The sequence below is a fragment of the Erpetoichthys calabaricus genome, chromosome 4, assembly GCF_900747795.2.
Source record: "Erpetoichthys calabaricus chromosome 4, fErpCal1.3, whole genome shotgun sequence".
Taxonomy (NCBI): Eukaryota; Metazoa; Chordata; class Cladistia; order Polypteriformes; family Polypteridae; genus Erpetoichthys; species Erpetoichthys calabaricus.
This window is the reverse complement of record NC_041397.2, coordinates 59,595,960-59,619,178: the sequence shown is the minus strand read 5'-3', so window position 1 is coordinate 59,619,178 and position 23,219 is coordinate 59,595,960. Positions and strand designations below refer to the sequence as shown.

The 23,219-nt window shown below is 37.2% G+C and overlaps 1 protein-coding gene across 1 annotated transcript in view; it reads right to left on the bottom strand.

Moving 5' to 3' along the window:
* Positions 1-17,478, bottom strand: part of LOC114650078 (mitochondrial intermediate peptidase-like) — a 141,572-nt gene extending 124,094 nt beyond the window's left edge. Inside the window, exons 1-9 of the mRNA XM_028799518.2 lie at positions 17,053-17,478; positions 14,679-14,852; positions 14,307-14,395; positions 12,773-12,859; positions 11,652-11,715; positions 10,353-10,535; positions 8,028-8,184; positions 7,899-7,947; positions 2,724-2,784 (exon numbers count right to left, since the gene is read on the bottom strand). Of these exons, the coding sequence (XP_028655351.1) occupies positions 2,724-2,784; positions 7,899-7,947; positions 8,028-8,184; positions 10,353-10,535; positions 11,652-11,715; positions 12,773-12,859; positions 14,307-14,395; positions 14,679-14,852; positions 17,053-17,199 (1,011 nt within the window). The 5' untranslated portion in view covers positions 17,200-17,478. The remainder of the gene's footprint in view (positions 1-2,723; positions 2,785-7,898; positions 7,948-8,027; positions 8,185-10,352; positions 10,536-11,651; positions 11,716-12,772; positions 12,860-14,306; positions 14,396-14,678; positions 14,853-17,052) is intronic.
* Between the last annotated feature and the right edge of the window lie 5,741 nt (positions 17,479-23,219).

Sequence of the window (23,219 nt, the reverse complement as noted above, 5' to 3'; positions counted from 1 at the left end):
TCTCACGTTAACGATGTCACTTCCAGCGTCCATTCACCTGGACCCACCTCTTCCTGCCCAGCACCCATATGACCAGAAGAACCGCCATCTTGGACAGTCTGAATAGAACTCTAGTCTACGGAGACTTGATTTTGGATTTTCACGTGCTTAATTTGGATCAAAGCTGATTTCAATTCTACAGAGTTTTCCTTTTTGTAGAAGCATGCAGAGCCCCCTGTCAGAAGTAGCTTCAACTCCCACCTCCCGGCAGAACTTCGACCACGTCCCGAAGGAGGTGTAGGACATTGAGTCCAAATGGGCCATGTTCCGTGCCTCTATTGTTGAGGCGGCTGACCGGAGCTGTGGCCGTAAGGTGGTCAGTGCCTGTCGTGGCGGCAATCCCCGAATCCGTTGGTGGACACCGGCGGTGAGGGATGCTGTCAAGCTGAAGAAGGAGTCCTACCAGTCCCTTTTGTCCTGTGGGACTCTGGAGGCAGCTGATAGGTACCGGCAGGCCAAGCGGAATGTGGCTTCGGTGGATGCTGAGGCAAAAACTCGGGCATGGGAGGAGTTTGGGGAGGCCATGGAGAACGACTTTCGGATGGCTTCAAGGAGATTCTGGTCCACCGTCCGGCATCTCAGGAGGGGGAAGCAGTGCAGTGTCAACACTGTATATGGTGGGGATGGTATGCTGCTGACCTCAACTCGGGACGTTGTGGGTCGGTAGGGGGAGTACTTCGAAGACCTCCTCAATCCCACTAACATGCCTTCCAAGGAGGAAGCAGAGTCTGGGGACTCAGAGGTGGGCTCCCCCATCTCTGGGACTGAGGTCACCGAGGTGGTCAAAAAACTCCTTGGTGGCAGGGCCCTGGGGGTGGATGAGATATGCCCGGAGTTCCTCAAGGCTCTGGATGTTGTAGGGCTGTCTTGGTTGACACGTCTCTGCAACATCGCATGGACATCAGGGACAGTGCCTCTGGTTTGGCAGACCGGGGTGGTGGTCCCCCTCTTTAAGAAGGGGGACTGGAGGGTGTGTTCCAATTACAGAGGAATCACACTCCTCAGCCTCCCTGGAAAAGTCTATTCAGGGGTTCTGGAGAGGAGGGTCCGTCGGATACTCGAACCTCAGATTCAGGAGGAACAGTGTGGTTTTCGTCCTTGTCGCGGAACAGTGGACCAGCTCTACACCCTTAACAGAGTCCTGGAGGGTGCAAGGGAGTTCGCCCAACCAGTCTACATGTGTTTTGTGGACTTGGAAAAGGCATTCGACCGTGTCCCTCGGGGAATCCTGTGGGGGGTGCTCTTTGAGTATGGGGTACCGGACCCCCTGATAAGGGCTGTTCGGTCCCTGTACAACCGGTGTCAGAGCTTGGTCCGCATTGCCGGCAGTAAGTCGAACCCGTTTCCAGTGAGAGGTGGACTCCGCCAGGGCTGCCCTTTGTCACCGATTCTGTTCATAACTTTTATGGACAGAATTTCTAGGCGCAGCCAGGGTGTTGAAGGGGGCCAGGAGGCCAGGAGAAACATTCTTTAAGAAACTGTAATTGGACTAATTGAATAAGCTCATAAAAACAGCTAGCAGCCATTTGCTGCTACTGCTTTTGAGTCTATGTCATCAGATATTTACCTAAATCCATCCTTCACTGTTATAGATCAGAAATTCGGGTGAAGTGCATTGTATTTTTTTTGCAGATAGTTGTATGTATAATGTATAAGGTGTATGTGGAAGTGTCTGTTTACCAGTGGCAAAGATATCAACCAAGTTGTTACCCTCAATGTCCCCCAGGCCACTAGAGCACACTGGGGGTTTGATTCACGGGAGTATTGGGGAGGACAGACAGTCTGGCTTTCCCCAGTCATACTACACTGCATTGAGAATTCTATAGCGAAATCTAGTGCTTCTAGGGGGAGCTCTTTTAGTGTACTGTACAGACCTTTGAGCAATGGTTGGGTAACCAGGAAACATTTGTCCCAGAACAGTTTTCTGATATGGGCTTAAAAGGCCCCTGCAGTCAGCATATAAGGGGCTTTAGAGTTGGGATAAAGCCACTGCTAAGTGGTTGGATAAATCAAGGAGGCTGGAGGTGAATTAGTATGGGAGGAATAAATGTAAGAGCTTGTGTTTTTTGTTATTTTAAAGCAGAACATAAATCCTTTTTTTAAATTATTTTTGGTAGTCATTTGGGTTCAGGGTCAAAGCACGAGTGCCCCTCCTACAATCCACACAAGATACATACACGAGTAAATGGATCTTGCAGAATACAGAATGAATCTATGTATTGAACCGGTTTACTCATGTTTTAACATTAGTGAGAACTTCAGTGTTTTGTAGTAACATTTAGGAACTAGGTCTGGATAGAATATACTCAACCAAACTGTATCAAACATAAAACTATGAGGAAAAATCCATGGAAATATGGAAGATATAAAAAATTCACATAGATGGAAACTGGAAAAGAATTTCACCCTGAAGCCCATACTAAACATGATGCCCACCAAATCACTCATTTATTGAAAAAAAAAGTGTAAAAAGATTTCATATACAATATGCATTTATAGTTTGGAAAAAAAAATCAACTGTAACTTGAAATAGTAATGATTTTTACCATTTTTATATTTATTTTATAGGTGTTTCTCAGAAATACCATAGTGCTTGAACAAATAGGAATAAATATATTTATGGGGTTAATAAAAGGCAAAATAAGCACACTGGATTTATTAGTTGCACTGTACAAATTACTTACTGGATTTCTTGTGTTTAACTTCATTTTCATATCCTTTATCATTTTAAAATCATTTGCTGCTCTGTAATTTAGAAATACAAACAAGTTTAAGTCTTTTTTTTGTAATATTTCTAACACTGCAATAATATCCTTGAAATTGTTGATTTATTATTTACAAATGATAAAGCACGCCACTTACAAATGTCTATTAAATCAGAATGAGCTACACAGTTTCTGATATAGCCCATGGGTTCAAACCAGTAGACAGTGAACAGATCAGATATGTTATGCCAATTTACGTATGTAAGCAGATTATTTATTTATAATAAGCAAAAAATAAGTAAAGTTTATTTCCTTGAATAAAATTACACAGCATTTTGTCTGTTTAATTCTTCATTAGGCATGAGGTGTTTTTTTTATTTACTTACATAATTTCAGTGGTACTTTAATTATCACTTTTACCATTTGTATTACCATTCTGCACTTAAACAACTGTACATGAGAAAATGAAATTTAGGTACTCCAGAGACGTGGTATAAAATAATAATAATAAATAAACATAATAAAAAAACAAGGGGGGAAAACAAATAAATTAACTGCAAGACATGTAACACAGCAGCACATACATTTAGGGCATATAGTCAGTAACGCAAGTGGTGCTAACAGATAATTTAACAACTTATGATGAGAAAACTGTTCTTGAGCATGGCAGTGATGGCTTACAGGCTGTTATACACACTTCTGAAAGCCATGAGTGTGAAATGACATTCAAAATGGTGAAGGGTCTTTAATGATGGAGACTGCTCTCCTGACACATCACTTTCTGAAGATTCTCTGGATGATGGTCAGTGTAGTGCTGTTGATAGACTGAGCTGTCTTCACTAAACACTGCAGAATTCCTGAGTCGGGGACAATGCAGTTCCCATACTGTATTATAATTCAATATTTCAGGATGCGCTCAAGAGCATGCCTATATACTGTAAACCCTTGAAAATATGATATGGAAGTCCAGCTTGTTTCAGTCTTCTCACAAAATTGAGATGCAGTTGTGAGCTCTTCAGAAATGCACCAAGTCAGAAACCATAACCCTGTGAACTATCTTCACCACTTTGAACCATTAATACACAAGAGAATGTGGATGACCCAAATCTTTCTAAGGTCAATAACCATCTCCTTGGTCTTTTCAATACTGAAAAACAGGGTAATCAGCCTAGCACCAAGCTACAAACCACTCCACTTCAACTCTGAGAGCAGATACATTGCTGCTTTTTATACTTTCCAATAAATTAGGTGATGGAAGCCCACACCTGTGGTTTTATCATCATGATATTATTACTGTGGTCTTTAATAAAACAGTCATGGTTTAGTACAGCACAATGTAGTGAGTTGAGCAGGCAATCATGCAGTGCATAAATGTTCAGCATTACTGTTGATTCTTACAGACTACAGCCTGTTAGTTAAAAGGTCCAGAATCCAGATTGACACTGATGTGAACACATCTAGAATTAACAGCTTTTGTACTAACTATTTAGGGTTGATGGTATTAAATGCTGAAGTAAAAATCTAAGAACAGCATTCTGACATAAGAGTCTTTACATTCCAGGTGGGTCAAAGCCAGTAACTACAGCAGCGATGACATCTTCCTTAGTACTATGTTGATAGACTTACTGGGTGTGTGTCTCATTCAGGTAGATTGACCTAATGATTGCCTGATAGTGGCAGTAATGATTGACATCAAACTCAAGCAAAGAAAATGCAACCAAGTTTCATACAAAACTGAAGCTATTACATTTTTCTCAGTACTAATGAAATGAACTGTTGGTGTTCAGTCTGGATAAAACCATTTGTTGGTGTACATTCAGAACCACTGCGTTTTATTCTATACAGTTTCCATAATATATTTTTGCTATAGGTACCGATATTATAGATAGATAGATAGATAGATAGATAGATAGATAGATAGATAGATAGATATTATTGACTGGTTCACAGAATAGATCAGTAACAGAAATATAAATTTAGTATTTGCTATTTCATTTCTTTGAATATTTTCCACTTGGTAGTCTTAGCTGCGATAAGAACTGCCATGGAATCAATGATACACTATTCTCCTAATACTTGGGTCTTGATGCAATATACTGCTTTTTATGCTTTCCAACAAATTATGTATTGCAGTTCAGTTCTACAGTATGTTGCAATCAAATGTGCAAAGTGGAAAACACTCTCAGGAGTAATCTGCAATAAGTATAGCAGCAAATCTCCAAATCAGTAACATGCTCTCAAAAAAAAAAGATTTATTTAAACAAATGTATTTATATACCAATTTTTAATACAAATGATGTAGCTCAAAGTGCTTACATAATGAAGGAAGAGAAAAAAAGACAAAATTAATAAGAAAATAGAATTAGGGAATAGTAATTAACACAGAGTAAAAGTAAGGTCCGATGGCCAGGGAGGACAGATAAAGCAAAAAAAAAAAAAAAAAAAACTCCAGACGGCTGGAGAAAAAAATAAAATCTGCATGGGTTCCAGGCCACGAGACCGCCCAGCCCCCTCTAGGCATTCTACATAACATAAATGACATCACAATCAGTCCTCATTGTATTCAGGGTTCACATGGAAGAACTTGATGATGACAGTCATGTGGACTTCTGGCCTTTAATCCATCAATGTAGGGACATCATGGTGCTTTGATCACAGAAAACCATAAGAGAAATGGAAATGCTCTAGTGAATCAGTGAATATGCAGGATACACCACAATGAAAAAAGACAATCTAGGCAGGCCTAGGAGTCACCTTAATCTAACAAATTGTAAGAGATTACAGTTTGATAAGGTATGGACATGTCCTCACGTGATCCAAGGGTAACTTCCTAACTACTCTTGTAACTGAAGCTAAAAAGGTAAAGGATCACGCATACAATCAATAAAAAATGGTTACTAACAATAAAATAATTTATTAATTAGATGAGGTCAATAACAGGGATACATAAAACTGAGACATCTGGCTGCAAAAGTAGCGACCCAAATAATTGTGATAACCATCACTTAGGGCTTTGGAATTTAGTGTTTTATGTCCTTGATTCTATGTGTTTTCTTCTTTTTGAGTCCTTGCTATTTTTATCATCAGCTTCAAATATTATGCTTACTCATTTGGATTCTGTACTTTTTCTATAGTACTAGGGTGTTGTACAAATTTCTGGTAATATTCTTACCCACTCTTCTATACTTAATTGGCATATTCTTCTTTTAGTCATTATGATTACAATTCATTGTCACAATTTATACAAGCTATAAAAAGCTAGGAAGCCAAGTTTTATTTAAATTTATTTATTTAGATTATGTTGATTGGCACTTGCAAACTGTCACTGTACATCAATATAGGGGTGTGTGCATGTATGTGTGTGAGTGTTTATGTGCATGTGTGATTAAGAGTGGTCCCAGTATAGACTAGAGCCCTGCCCAGGCCTTTTTTCAGCCTTCTGCCCAGTCCTGGTGAGATAGAAAATGGCCCGCTGGCCTCCACTATCCTGAAATGGTTTGAGAATGTTACAGAACCTAACTAATGAACTTAGTCCTTTAAGGGCTACAGTGCGTGCACAGCCCTTGAAAGCAGCTGAATATTATTCCATACGTACACCTTCAAACTTGTTTATATATTGTAAAGAAAGTAACATTACAGCCTTACATGGCCCATAAATTAAACTCAGCTGGACATGTATATGTTCAATACAATTATTTTCACAACTTATGTTCATTAAGTATAAAAAGATTACACAAAGTTTCTGACTAGTGAAGTGTTTGATTTGTCTAACATAGATATGTTTTCATGAAATCTACACAACTTAATCAAATCAAATATATTATAAATAACAAAGTGACTTCTGGCAGACTGAAGTAAAACCAGTTGTGGAACCCTTCCACACTGGTCTTCATTTCTCAAGCTCCAACGATGCCCACAACAAGAACTTAAAGTTATAGAAAGTACTCCTGCATTTGTGCCTTTCGTAACACAGGCAGCGAGTAAAGTACTGTAGACTGAAAGTGTACTTTATTGAGACTAAGATAATGGAAAGTGCAGTATGTACAGGTGCACCCAGGAAAAGAAGTGTCAAAACCTTTTCAGATTATGGACAGAATATGAGGAGTACAATATGCAAAGTTTGTTATATTATTATGCAAGAGTTGTCAATTTCAGAGCACACATACTGCTTTGGCAGCTTTGCTGAAAGTTGGGCATGTTGGTAAGCTGATGGTGTGCACAGCGGTATGTTGTTCACTGAAGTATTTATAAAAGAAAAATCTGAGAGTTGTTAAAATGTTGCGTCTAAAATCAAAGCATTTTTTCTCTCTTAGTTCCTACCAGAGTGGCTACAGGAATGTTTGCTTTCTGAATGTATGTGTCTAGGAGTCTAATTGTTATTCAGGTTGTTTTTGTGATTTAGCTTATTCTTATACAGTAATCTGATTCTGAATGCACATTTTCATACTCTAGTTGCTTAATGTGAGCACAGTCGGGATCTCTGAATTTTTGATGGACTCCAACATCACTGCTTCTTTAAAAGCCTTTAATTTACAAGCAAGAACTTACTTTCCCATAAGAGTATGTGGAATCCCACAGCAAAAGAAAATCCCAGGAGGTGCTTTTGTTGATTCCCAAATTTGCATTGGGTCAAAATAGGAGCCTGTGTTACTGTGCTTTTTGAATTTGAATATCCAGGAGAGATTTGGGGGTTGGGGGGGTGTGTGTGGAAGTTTAGTGGGAGCAGAGCAGCTTAGCATTGTATGCAAAAGTATATTAAGTGATCGTCTTGTGTTTTGGGGAATGGTTTCTAGCTGTTGTGAATTTACTTTAAATGAGATTTTCATGTTTAATATGAGAACAAAAACACACAATCATGTTTTTTTGGCCTATATATTTTTTCTCGATGAGGATTAGTGTTGGATTGATGTTTGTAAGCATAAAACATAAAGTAGTGGGGCATCTCCATCATGTTAGTTGGCATTCCAAATATCTGTTCAGCAATTTTCAGCTGCTATAATTTGACAAAGTTCTGAATTGTGTTTAACGCTACTTTATGCTAAACAATTACAAGATTTCTGGAATGTAAATATCCCTAGCTAATACTGCATCCTATAGTTAATGCGGTCTTCAATAATACTAATACATCAAAACATAAGTTAAAACAGTGCATACCTATCGTGAAGTTTTTCAGACAGTAGCCCAAGGAATTCCATGACAGTCTCTAAAAAGATAATAAAATATCTATGAAGTTCCAGATATTTATAAAGAAAGTATAATGTTTACGTGTACGATACCATTTACCTGGTGTCTTTGCCATAGTGCCTTGAAGAGCTCTATGTGCAAAGGAATCATAGCCAACCAGTTGAGCCAAGTCTTTCCTACATTCCAGTAGCTCATTTAAACACCACATTTGGTCTGGATTTGGATAAAGAAAAATTCTGTAGGCAGCTTCACGTACCTAAAGGTGTATTATAGAACATGTACAGCTGAAAAACTACAAAAATGACAAGATTATAACCCCATCCCACCAATGATTAACTGTCATACACAGAGCATATCGGTCACTTATGCTGTCTGAGTCTTAGTTCTAACACTTGTATCATTAAATATTTGGGAAAAAATTAATTACTAGAGGCTGTTATAAAAACAATGCAAGATTATTAAACTTTTAACAAGTAAAGAAATACAGTGGGTTGAAAAAGTATTCGACCCCCTCTGGAAAGCCACTGTATTTCCAACTTGCATCATTACAACCTATAGAAATCACAAATGCAGAGTATCACAATGAAATTTTATTTCTCTGTGTACATATTTTGAAACATTTAGAGCTTGGTGAACTAAACAAATGCAAATTGACAATAGTGTTGTGAAAAATGCTGTTGAAAAAGTAATTGACCCCTTCACATGAAACACAGTCAATACTTGGTAGCATCACCCTTTGAGGCAATAACTGCTTGCAATCACTTTGGATAGCCATCTACAAGCTTAGCACATCTGGATGGAGGCATTTTTTCCCATTCTACCTTGCAGAACTGCTCCAACTGGGCAAAGTTTGAAGGCTTTTGTTTGTGAACTGCAGTTTTGAGATCACACCACAAATTTTCAATCAGATTCAGATCTGGACTATGGTGGGCCACTGCAAAACCTGGATCTTCTTTTTGTTAATCCATGCTTTGGTTACTTTTGCACAGTGTTTCGGGTCATTGTCCTGCCGAGTGTGTTAGTGACGTTGGTTAGCTGACGTTTGAAGGTGTTCTTCCAAAATCTGGATATACTTCTTACTATCCAATCTTCCTTCAAAACGGTCAAGGGACCCACTGCCTGCCCTAGAGAAGCAGCCTCAAAGAATGATGCTCCCCCAACAATGCTTGATGGTAGGTATGGTGTTTGCCAGATCATTGTCAGTCCCTTCCATCCACCAGACAAACGCCTTTGTGTTGAGGCCAAAAAGTTCAATTGTGGTCTCATCAGACCAAACTAAATGACTCTTGTAGGACTCTTGTCAAGGTGTCTGTTAGCAAATTCTAATCGAGCTTTCAAATGACATTTTTTTAGTAATGGCTTTTTTCTGGCAACACTGCCTTCAATGTTGTAGTCTTGTGCACATCCACTCCAGCTGCAGATACTGAGCTTTGCGGGTCACTGAGAGTCACCTTAGGATTTCCTCTTACTTCTTTGACTAGTTTTCTTGACATTTTTTTGTTATTTTAACAGGGCAGCCTGACTTAGCCCAGTTTACTATGTATCCAGTTGTCTTCCACTTTGCTATGATCGCCTTCACAGTGGATACACTGAGGCTAAAGTGTTTGGCAATCTTCTTGGCACCATCGCCATCTTTAAACTTCTTAATCACAGTGGTTCTCAAGTCTGTGAGACTTTGAGTCATTACAAAGTTCCCTTGTCTTCATTTTTGTCAATTTTTGAGGTTTCACTATATATACTACTTGTACTGATTTCTCAGTTGTATGTTCATAAGAACTGGCCTAAATAATCACTTATTGACCAGCTAACAAGCTAGAGGATTAATTGCTTGATTGTTTACACCCGTTTTCATTACCCTTAATGGATCGTTAACAATTTCCAAGCTATTAAGGGTCAAATACTTATTCAACAGCAGATTTCACTGATATGTTCTTTATCATTGCAGCATAATTTGATTTTCAGGATTTTTGGTGAAAATTTAAGGTCAAAGAGGCCCAATTTATATGTAACAGTATAAAACTAAAGATGCATTTTCAAAGAAAAATAATACAGGTTAAACAGGTTTAAACTTTGTCTAAGGGGTTGAATACTTTTTTCAACTCACTGTATTTCCATGGAATGATACTGTATACAAAAATACAATTCTGGAAATTATTAATTTTCCAGTTTGTGTCCAACAATTACTGTGAATTACCAAATGACTAAACAGACTGGTTAAGTTTGCTAAGATTTTCATATCATAAAGACTGAAATAAAATAGAACAAGTTCTAACTTTAATGTAGACTTTATCACAAGAACATCAGACACATTGGAATTCTTGTTTTCTTGCGTATGATAAATAACTAGAAAGACTACTGTACTTTAAATACAGAAAAACACAAGACAATACAGCATACCCTACAGCCAATCTTGGCTTTACATACCAGATCATCAGGCGAGTCTGCATACAATCCACCTATCTGAATGTAATTTCCATCAAGATGAAAGCAGTGCCGAATGTGATCAGGTAATGCTGTTTTTTCAACTTTGTTAGGAAGGTGACAGCCATAAAGAAATTCATTATTCAGGTCTAAGAGTTTAACATTTAGACTGACAGCCTTTTTTCTCTGGGGGGGAAAAATGAAGTACATGAACTTAAATAAGGAAGAGGAAACTTAAATAAGGTAGGTCAATAAAAAAGTCTAACTCTGTAAATATAGTACACTAGAATGCTAATAGGACATTATTAATACTTGTGTTTTTACTGTACTGCTCCTTTTGGACTATGATGCTATAATAAAATCTTGTTTGCACTATAAAGTGTATTGTGATGATGAATACTGTTAATAGCTCTACATAAAATAAAATGGAGTGATTGTATAAATAGCATTCTGGAAAAAAACTTTATTGTACTTTTATAATACCATTAAATTACATTTACACCATGAATAAATAATAACAATCATCAGATTTTTTTAATTTATAATAAAAAACTATGAACATAGAAAGTATGCTGTCTGGCAATACTGTATTATGTGTTTCTCTTATTTCTGCTTCATTATATTTATATAATACTTTACATTTATTTAGGTTGTCTAGTGATTAGCTGCTTAAAAGAAAATAATACCATGGGCTTAGTAGTCAGTATAACCATGTCCAAAGGAAAGAGACTTATTACAGGGAAATAAATAAAAAAACTGAAATAATAAACTATTACTTTTAGCAACACAGTTACAAAATTATTACATTTAGAAATGTTTTAATTTTGATGGTCCATTCCCATTGTGAAAAAATATAAACAAGTACCTTATATTTTATAACAATCAAATGTTTTTAATGTTTGTAAAATAGAACAATCAAAATATTAAAAGGGTCAGACTTGGAGAAAGACAATGCATATATTAAGATGACGAAAAATACACCGTAAAATACTTCCGTGCAAGCTTTTCAGTCCTTAATGAATGTGGATTTTATTCAAAGAAGTCATTGAATAAACTACTCAGTTCTGAGCAATAATTAATGAAAGTCTCACAGTTCAAGTAGTGAACGATGCACAGTGAATTGAGCGCAGATTATTTTAAACAAAAATAGAAAGTGTACACTTGGTATTGTCTTTTTTTATAGCTGCTTGCATATTTACATAAGAAAAAATGTGTTTAATTGGTAAAATTAAATGCCCCAAATAACAGAACCATTCTATTTTTCAACTCACATACCAATTAAGCAAAATGTTTAGTGATTACCTTGTCATTGTCCAGATGAATTCCACTAATCTCAAAATCAAACATAAAAAGCTCAGCAACTCTCCTAAAAAAATTTTAAAAAAAAAAATCACATTACAGGCGATTCCCAGAGTACATCTCTGAACTATTTTGCGCCCTCTAGAGGATTTAACAGTTGGTTGTTATCTTAGAAGTTACACTAGTGTTGATGGCTGGCTCTGTAAAATTAAAATGTATAGGTCCTTCAAGAACTGTTACAGCCATAAAATGCAGACCTTTTAAGACTCTACATGAACTACTGCTATTTAGTTTATTGCAAATAAAATGTGATTTCGGCCTCTGCCACTATTCAGGCTTAATAAAAGGTAACACAAACAGAAAATTCATTACACATATTCTGTACCCGTCTCCAAAAACGCATTAAATTTAAATATATCTCTAACACATTTAAAAGCACAAATATAAGAGACAACTACAACCAAAATAAATGGGAAACAGGGTAGTTTTATGGAATGTGTCCACTTTTACTCTATTGGCATCATCTAGCAGCCGCAGCAAGTTGATAGTTTCATAGAAAACACTGCACTAAAAGCTACAGCAAAGCTTCTATAAAGAGCAGTCTCACCATGCTGTTATTTTTATTATCTTTCTTCAAACTGTAGCTACTATATAATAATTTAATTAAAATAATCTCCAATTTTCTCTTTGACTGTCCAACATTTTATCATGTAGCTTGTCATAAACCACTTATTAAAATGGATTAAACTAGCAACCTTAGACTTTAATGTTCAGTGTCTTACTCACTATACCACTTTACACTGCTTGACATGCAAGCATGGACTGTATTACACCCACATAAATTTTAGCACTGCATCTAGGTAGTCCTCTTTTTTGAAAAAACATAGTTTCAGTTTTTTATTTTTATTATTGTTCTCTGTTTCTGAATACAAAACAGGCAGTAGATGCCATCCATTCTGATCACAAGGTTATCAGATGCCAATTTTTCTACATAATTATTTTTTCATCCCTGCTAAAGTTACAATGTGATGACTTTATTGAAGCAATGAATTGTTTATAAAAGGATTGAAAGTTATTATCTTAACAAAGGCCTAGATCTGCCAAAATGTTTAATATATTATCACCGTGTTTCAGGATCCAAACAATTCATAAGTTCCTTGTTGTCTAGAAGATTTTTCAGACTTCTGTATAAGTCTACATTTGTGTTTAGTCTGTGAAAAAAATGAGTTAGAAATCAATATAAAATCCATTTCTTCAGTAGCATAAAGGTTAATATATACATACACTCCCTCAGCCTGGCTCACATATGATACTCTTAAACTTCTAAATGTGTTAATTCCAAACCACAATAATTCTTTTATATCTAAAATGCTTACAGTATTTTACATTTTAAAATCACAAGTATCCATATCAAACAGACAAGTAGGAACACTTTTAATGTCAACAGTATAGCTTTATGGGTACACAAGAAAAAAGTAAACAACAGTTATTCAGCTTGACATAGATATGGCAGATTTGGTCATCTGTTATCTATTAATAGAATGAAATGCCATGTGCTCAAAGCAATTTTAAATGTGGTATGATTGTTGTTAAAAAACATCTTTTAAACTGTGGTCAACTTGAGATTATTGCTGACTACAGTATTTAAGAGTTCACCAAGAATGGTGTGAAAAAAGTATCTAGTGAAAGGCAGTTCTATGAGCACACACATCCTAGTAATTAAAGTGGTCAGAAGTGAACTGTCAGACTTGTTCATGCTAACAGAAAGGCTACCAATACTCATAAGAGCAGCTTTTTACAATAGTGGTGTGTAGAAGGACATTTCTAAACACAGATCTGCTGGACCTTGCAATGGATGGTCAACAGAAGCAGAAGATAATGCCAGGTTCCACTATTTTAAGCTAAGAATAGGGAGCAGATTTGAAAAATGTCACCTGGTCTGATAAATCTCCATTTCTGTTGTGGCATTGCAGATGGTAGTCTCAAAATTTGGTATAAAGACGAATCAGTGGCTCTATCCTGCCTTTTGTCAATGGTACTGCCTGGCAGCACTGATGTACTATAAGTGTGGGGAATGTTTTTTTTGTTTACGTTAAGCCTAATAATACTGTCATTTGAATGCCACCACACACCTGAGTACTTTTGTTAACCACATGCATTAATTTATGGTCACAGTCTACTCTTTTTCAAATAAATACAGTAAAACTTCATTACAATGTACCAACATTTCCAAGCACTTGACAATAAGTTCAGTTTAGTTCAGCACATGCACCAATCACAACCCATTAGTGCACCTTTGGAATAAGATGGAACAGGAAGTTTGCAGCATTAATGCATGACCAAAATTCTAAATGAACTATGCACTGTCAACATAGACCAAAATCCAAAAGTGATGTTTCCAGCACCTTTTTGCATCTATGCCTCTAACAATTCATGCTGATTTGAAGACAAAATGGAAAAACTAGTACAAGATGGGTGAACCTAAAAAAGTGCCAATTGAATTTAAAATGAGCACAGAGTACAGGCAGATTCCAACAGCTATAATCACCCCCATTTCATTTCATGAGGAGGACAGAAACATTAACCATAATAATGAAAATTTTGTCAAAATAATAACAATATCTTAAAGCAAAACAAGCAACAAATAAAATGGCATACTTTTCTACAACAGTCCCAATTTTGATGCAGGTTTTTTCTGCAGCCTCGCGATAGGCAGAATCTGGATGTGCAACTTTAACAAAATCAGCCTAAGAAAGAAACAAAAGGACAGAACAGACAAACTATTAAGATCAGTTGTACTGAAAAAATAAATAAGTCAATTATTTAAGCAAATCAGGCGTCATGTACCTAAAATGCAGACAATAAAACCCCAAACTGTCAAATTTATTCATAAGAAATAATTACGTGCTTAAAAGGCCATACTAAATTTCTAAACAAACAATGCACAAGTTAAGTTTAACAGTTTATAAATATAAAGTAATAGTACAACAAAAAATGTTAATGTGGCAACATCGCAGTGGATCAATTTACCAAATCAGCCACACGACACAAACTGTCTGAAAGCTGATCAAAGGTCTGTACAGTCTGTGGCCCAGTGGGAACAGTGCAAGCTTTTTCCACCAGTCGCTCGGTTTCTTTTAAAGCTCTTTCTTGGGCTTCTTCAAACCCTGCGGGGGAACTGAGCTCTGGAACTCCAAAAAGGCCCTTACAAAAAAAATAAAAAAAAATATTATATATTATACATCATTCACATTGATTATCTTAGACATTAAACCTAATTTGAAACATCATGGGATTTTTTTTTTTTTGAAAAAGGGTTAATATTATCACTTCATCAATCTATTATTTAAACACACTTATTCTCTGGCAGAGTCACTGCAAGATGCACCCTGTCCCAACAGAACTGAGTGCATGTAAGGGACTACAGTAGTCCATTTGAAGGCAAACTCAGATTCATACTTTTTAAGACAGACTAACAAAATTCAAAATACAAATTATTGAACTGCAAAGACTAAAAATATAATCATATTCAGTTCAGGTTATAATGGAAAACATTTATTTTAATAAATGACAAAAAACAAGTGAAATCCTAAAGTAAATAATACTTTCTGTTCATTGATTAAAGTAGAGTTGCAGAGGAAATGGAGCCAATCCCAGCAAGCATAATGTGCAAGGCAGGAACAATAACTAGACAGAGTGCCAGTCCATCGCAGTCCCACACACACTAGGGCCAATTTATAATATAACAATATAAATATGAAGTAATAATTTGTATTTATGCTTTAAAATAAGGTACATGCTATTTACATGTATATAATATAGGAAAATTCTTTCTAAAGTAGTAACTTCACTTTTTTAACATGTTCATCAAAAGTATTCTCTCTGTCAGTTGAGCATTTAAAATCCTCAAAAAATGTGTCAGGGACAGCTCAGATCTAATGGCCTGCTCAATATCAGTGTAACAATTAAAGTTCTAAATCCACCCATTTTCCAACAAATTCATTCTCCGTTCATGGTCATTGGGGCTGTATCCTATCTTAGCAGCATGTGACGTGACCCTGAGGAGAACTCAGATCCATCGAAAAGCACATTCACTGCAAACCTACACAGTCTCAGTCAAGAGTTACCAGTTAACCTGTCAGATACCTTGGCAATTGATGAGAAAACCCACAGAGATACATAAACAATGTGCAAACTCGACACAGAGTGTCCAGCCCCAGATTTTGAATCCATGACTCTGGAGCTGTGAGGCAGCAGCACTAACCATAGTATTGCCCCATTTATGAAAATGAGAAAATAAAACCCAAGACCTCCATTTCAAAACAAATAACATTTCTTTAACACTGAAAAGGATTAACATCTCTTCTAGGAGTATTTATGGTCCTGCACTTGAGGGTTGCAACGTCAGGCTTTTATTCTCTGTATCCCTGACCAAAGCCAGTAAAGTTTACAAATAAATGGATGGTTAGATTACTGCGACATTGTGTTCAATTTACACAATTCTTAAAATTAAGACTGTGCAAAAATCCAACTTATATAGGAACTATAGCTAAGATGTTGGACTGTAAACCACAATATTTCTGAATCAATCCCACTCACCATGGGACGATGAGTTAGGGCAGCATTTGGGAAAACTCAAGAACCATCCTGAATGTGATGCTTGCCTACTATATGGCACACCCACTCTCTTATCTATTTACTCACTGTATAAACTCATCAAATATAATTTTAGGACAAACCAGGGATGTAGCCCATCTCAACATTACTGAGCCCAAACCTTTACAGAAATCTGCCGAATCACACAACACATGTGAATTTCCCCTTGGGATTAATAAAGTATCTATCTATCTATCAACACACTCATATACCTCCTCTCATCCATACTGATCCAATTAAAAGTGGCCAAATGAATCTGGGAAGTGGGTGGAACCCAAAGTAAACCACGTACACATGCAATTTGTATGTTCACCTCAACCCAGACCATGTCCTGGAATCAAAACAAGACTTCAAGAGATGAAAAGGCAGCAGTCCTAAGCTCTAGTCCTAACTACTTAAAGATAAACACATTCTCATACTCATAATTGCTAATTAACCTAAGATGTGGATTTTTCCACATCACAAAGATACACAAGCACACAGGCTACAGAGTATGCCTACTCCACTTGAAGAATGACCCGATTCAAATTCACGATGCAGGATCCGTTAGCTACCATAGCTAACCATTAAACCACTCATTTAAACTTAGTATACTTTATAACAAACTGCCATGCCAACCAATCTTCACACGAACATTTATTTTGCACAAAGCCAGTCTTTTAATAAAGGCGAACTGTACCAGAAAAGAACGGTCATTTAAACCGAGCGCCTTATTTATTTTATTCGGGCATTGCCATTTTACACTTACAACGTTTTTCCTCTGCAGATCCACTTTTCTGTGTTGCCGGACATTGAACGCCGTCCCGACGGGCGACCATGAGGTTGTTACATTTCTGCAAAGACTTTTAACGCGGAAACGTCTAACATTCGTCCACAGACGGTGAGTAATAATCATTTTTATTTCTGCCTCTTGAGAGAAAATATGAAAAGGCGAAAATCCAGACAACTACCAAAGAACACCCGCTGGCACCTTTTAAGCCGAGTAGTTTCTAAAGTGCATTTGTATAATTTCAGTAGGTTTACTGAAAACAAAAACTTTAATAACATACATTAAATCTGGAGTTTACTTTATCATTTTTAAAAACAATTGTGCACGTGTTATTCTAAACATGCAAAGTTCAAGTCGCACCTCTCAATACAGGAGGCAGACATGTTGAATAACTAAACAAGCATCCGACAATTACGATTCGGCAAAATTACATAAAAATTATCAAATTTAAAATTTCAATGATTTCCTCAAAATTTTAGATGTGCTCGTTTTTTTACTGTATGCATTCCATTTTAATACGTACTTAATGCTAGCACGCTTCCTCTAATATGAATCTGCTGATAATGCCTCCGCTACAGATCTACCTCTTCGTCACCGCATTTCCTCAAATATAAGCGCACGTCAATTTTCATGCGCGATAACGCGAGACAAACTTCTCACACACAGCACAGCCATCATCAAAACCAATTACTTTATTTGAAACTTGTGAACATTTAAGAGGTGATATTATTTGCATTTTATTGATTAAACAATTCTGACAGTTTAAGGTTTTCTTTTCAAAACCTGCCGTGTACTTTACTAGTGTGGATGTCCCCTCTTTTGCTCAAAAGCTTTAAATTAGAGTAAGCTGCCCTAATTCGAGGTGTTCATAAGAAATGCATGTCATGATGTAGAAGTACATAATAAACAAAAATAGTTGTGTCGAATATTTGAAATATTAAAATGTGTGCATGTTAGGATTACCATAGTCTACGTTTGCCCAGAAATGTCCTCATTTTTTAGGTGCCTATCCGGGTAGATTTTACAAAACTATCATTTTGTCCAGGTTTTTCAACACTGCGGCCCACCACTCTCAATCAGGTTTAGTTTTTTTCAGTTCACCTCCTATTTTAAAGTATTGATTACTGAACTATTCTTAACAAACACCAGATGAACCCACAACAGCAAAATTTCAAGGGGGCCAGCACCACTCCAAACACTGGTTTGGCGAAAAACTGCGAGGGGGATCCAAAGGTAATATGGTAACCCTGTTCAATTTAAATGTTTAAAGCCTAAATATTATTTACTGTAATTGAAATTTGTCATTTTTAACCCTCTGATGCAGGTCCACAGAGGGTTAGAGGTTAGGTTAGGAGCACACGCTGATACAGCGCATTGCCGCACCCACCACACGACAAACCAACCCAGGATCCAGATTAGGACCTGAGTTCAGCCATACAATGGGTGACACCTCAGCACCACACTAGTTCAGATGGAGTGCAACAGTGTGAGGTTTTTTTATGGTGGCTGGAGTGTTGATTCTGCCACCAACCCCCAAGTTTTTCCCTGCAGGTTGGAGGGCCCACATGCAGGGATGGATGCAGATTAATGTCATACTTAGGACAGATCAATTGCAGGTTAAGGGCCTTGCTCAAGGGCCCAACAGAGCAGAGTCCCTTTTGGCATTTACGGGATTCGAACCAGCAACTTTCCAATTGCCAGTGCAGAAGGGTTAGATCCCTAGTAAAGAATCAAAAATAACATCATGTACATAATTTCTGTCCTTGAAATAGTCTTGAAGTATACCTCACATGCTAATGTTTCAGGTGTGACTGTTAGAGGACTAGGACCACCATCAAAGAATCAATAATATTGTCATATCCGGGATCAACAACCTATATTACTGATCACCATTTTTTTGAAGTTTAGTGAAAGCGAGTAACTTTGGCCCCTCATTATAGGGGGTGAACCCATTGGATCGGTTTATGGCATAATGTCAAGTCATTCTGATTGCTTTGGTTGATGGCATCTATTGGCTTACTCTTTATCATAAGCGTATCATTTCCTGCCCAAAATATGGCCTAAAAACGATGCGTTAATGAGTTAATGAAATACAAGATTTGACTCTTTGCAGTGTCCATTGCAGTCCCACAAATTAAGCTTTACCTGTGCCTTTGTGGACTGTGATCTTTCAGTAACTGTAATAACACCATGTTGTCCTACTTTTTAAAAATGGGCACATGACCTCAGTCTGCTAGTTTTAAGTCACTTTCACCATATTTTTTCCCAACAGTAGAAAGATTTATTAATACTAGATCAATACCTAGTGCTTGCAGCTCATTTTGGCAATCTCATTAATCCCTGTGGTTATAGCAATTTCATTACACCACTGACCTCAGCCAAATAAATAGAACAATTGCAACAGATGCTTGCTGCAATATCTGCTAAGCAGAGGTTGTCCAGAGATGTCCACTGAGTTTAGATATTACTCCACATATTTCTTCCACCTCTTCACAATGTTCCTCTTCAATGTCAACATCTCTATAAACTACTGAGGCATGGTATTTGTTTGGCATCAGTGTGGGGCTACAATATATACCACATTTAAAGTGATAAGAAGGAGAAGGTTGTGAATTTGTAAAAAGGGCCATGAAAGATGACATCTGAAGTGAATGTTGGTGTCTGGTATTTTTGCACTGCTTCCAGGGTTAAATTGCCTTTACAGTTATTTTCTTCAGATTGCAATTGCCATACATTTAGTCTCTCCCTGGTTCTAGTTAAAGACTTTACACACAGTTCCACTTGGAGTACCACCTAATCCATGGAATGGTTATGCCCTATTTTTAAGTGTTGATTATTATTGTCCATATTATTTCTTTACTTAGGCAACACTAATCACACAGCATGCTCCTAATAGAATCTCAGGACACGAAACTCCTGTCTACACCCCACATAGAGTGTGGAAAGCAATCATCTTAGCCAAGTGACTTATGTGGCTTTTGACTATAGGGTAAGGTATTTCATGCAGTGGGACTTCTTCATATGTGTCTGGGGAACATAACATGTATTAGTCATTTGTTTGGAACACTGTCCTACAGGCAGCGACCTCTGAAAAGGATTTTGGGGCTTTTTCTGTTACACCATTCTCATGCTTCAGCAATAGTGCAGAAGCAAATAAAAAGGAAAATAAAATTTTATTTTTTTGTGTAAATTGGAAAATATAAATTAAGGCTCATTATGTGTAGATGCTATAAAGCATTAGTAACACCAAGTATGGATTCCTTTACTTATGCTAAGATTGCACAAGAAAGATGAACAAAAAATAAATTGGGGGGAAATTTAACAAATACGTTGAATTGAAGTTGATGTCTATTAAACATGGTATCTTTTTATTGTCACTGAAACCAGATTGTTAATCAAGGTCAAGAGTCAAAATGAAACAAGAAATCAAAGTCAAAATGTTTTTTCTAATAAGAATATAGTTTGAGCACTAGCCTCTTGTGGGTCTTCACAATAAAATTTGGACATTTGCTTAATGTTATGATCACATTAAGAGGATGTATGGTTGTGAGATATCCCCAAATGTGAGAAGTAATTATCAAAGTCAAGGTGCAGATTGGAGTGAAGAACATGGGAGGCAAAAGAAGACAAGCAGCCTAATCAGAAACACAAAGTAAAGGCATACAGAAAAAAACAGGAAACATGTTCCTAGCACTAGTCTTCTCAAAAGTGCCTTGTAAAAATTGTGCCTCTAAATATCCCAAAAATTCCAAAAAACAGAACATAACAGAGATGATGTCAGGGTGATGCAAAGTATCAGAAGACCAAAAAGGAGTAAAAGGTAGAGCATCAAACAAAGCAAAAAACAGACATTATGGCCAGGAAATCCTAGATGGATTGGCAAAATGTCTCCAGTACCTTCAACCCTAGACAGGCTAAGGGATTTTGAAAATGGAAGAATGGATAACAGTTATTTATGGTTTATCAGTGTACTACAATTTTAAATAAGACCTATCACCTATAGTATAATAGGAACATTTTTTGCTTAGTATAATTAAGGTTTTCTTTGTGCCCTTGTTTATGTCACGTAGCAGCTTATGTAGGCTTATTTGTGATCATTTAGGTCAATGTATTACTTTCCAATCATGTCCTTCATTCTCTGTCATTCTGCATGTGAGTGTTAAAATCTCCTATTAAGAGTGCAGAGTCATTGGCTGGTACCCTTTTGAGCATCAATCCAATGATTCTAAAAATGGATGAATATTCTGAACAGTTGTAAGGAACATACACACTAACAGCTGTTCCCACTGTAACATTAAGTCATATTGAGATGACCCTGATGTCCAGTGATATAAACTGTACAACACCTAGATGGCTGCTTATGAGTAACCCTTTACTTGTCTAGGGCCTCTTTGGTAGTGAAACTTCAGAGTAAGAAGAAGATCTTGTTAAACTGAGAAGCCTGGTTCTAGGGCTGTATTAAATGAGGAAGTGAGCCGTACAATATTTATTAGACCTTTTTTCAATATTCTAGGACCTTCCACAGTACAGAAGTTACTATTCATTCCACTCAGTGGCATGGGAAGATGTTTTAGGGATGTATTTGATTGTAATTATGTGTTATTATAAAAGGCAGGTATATGTTGCAGAAATACACATAGAAATCATTTATATTAACCATTGTAGGAGGAAGAGAACAGGATCCCAGCTGGGAAGGAAGATGATTTATTACCCAGATGGGAGGCCAGTGCAGAACAACAAGCAAATTGACCAGCAGGAAGGAGAAATAGTTTTGTGCCCGGCCAGTATGATATAATAAATGGACCAGCAGAAGCCAAAAGTCGTAAGCTGTTCCATTCCCCATATGCCTAGTGGCATAGGTTTTCGTTTTGCAACCCAGTCGGGACACCCACAGGAGTGCTTGGGAGATGGAGTGTGGAAGTACAGCCCTTTCGTGGTCCCTACATACCGATAGAGGATACTGTTAGGTGAGGACCTCTCTACTTTCTTTATTTCTTGGATGTGCTTCCTGGTAGACATGATGTGACACTGGAAGCATTCCCGGGGCCGGCTTAAAAGGAGCCCACTGCCTCACACTGGAGAGTCAGAATCGAGAGGCACTGAGCAACACTCAACAGAGGTTGGAAGTAGAAAGAATTGTGTATTTATTGTGTAACTGTGGCTGATTTTTGGAAAAGTGATTGTTAATAAGTACTTTGTTTAAATAAATATTGTTAATTTTATCACAGTAACATGTTGGATATAACAGTGTCTTGGAGTTGGGGCTCAGTGGCACCACCTTGTGGTCACACCATGTACAATAAATTGGACACAAATTACTGTATGTGTACATAAACAGTTCATGTTTTATACAAGCTCTTCAAAGAAGGAATTTACGAGAAAGTGCAAGAAGGTCATGCTAAAGTAATTTTCAAACATCAAAGGCTTTCTTTATCAGGAGTAGACTACTAAAACAAACAAGCAATGAACGCCTTGTAAAGGTACGGTATGTGTTGGCTAAAATATTTAGTAGCATCAAAAATTATGGTTTTGAAACATTTCCTGCACAAAAAACAGTGCACAGTTCCTAAAATTATTATGATAAACTGCTATGCATAGCATGAAATTTAATGGTGTGCCGATAAATGGTGGGTGCAGCATCATACTGTAATCTGCACATGCTCCCACCCTGTCTGATAATTGGTCCATGAATTGTTTTGACGGGTGGTGCTGACATTTATGTGTTATATCATTGTTATCTTTTGTGAAAAAATGTGAATTTTGTACAAGGTAAGTTCCAACCTTGAGCCCAGTACAAATGGGATATATTCAGGCTCCTGTATTCTAGTAGTCATGATTTTAGATATATGAATGAATAAAATTATATTTGAATAATCTGTGATACATTTATGGCCATGAACTACTGTGGTCTTCCACATTCAGTATGTAATTTAGTCATTTCTGCTTTCATTTGCAATGTCAATACACAGTCATGATTGGCTGTGGGGGTGTGTGTGTGTTGTGGCAGACAACCAGGGATCCTGCCCCACCGGGACACCAGGAAGAAGGACGGACCAGGAGAGGGGCACTATCTTTCCCTGGGCGTAAGAGGGCAGCCCCCCTGGATTCCATCAGTGCCACCGAGATGGAGCTGGGAAGCTCAACCC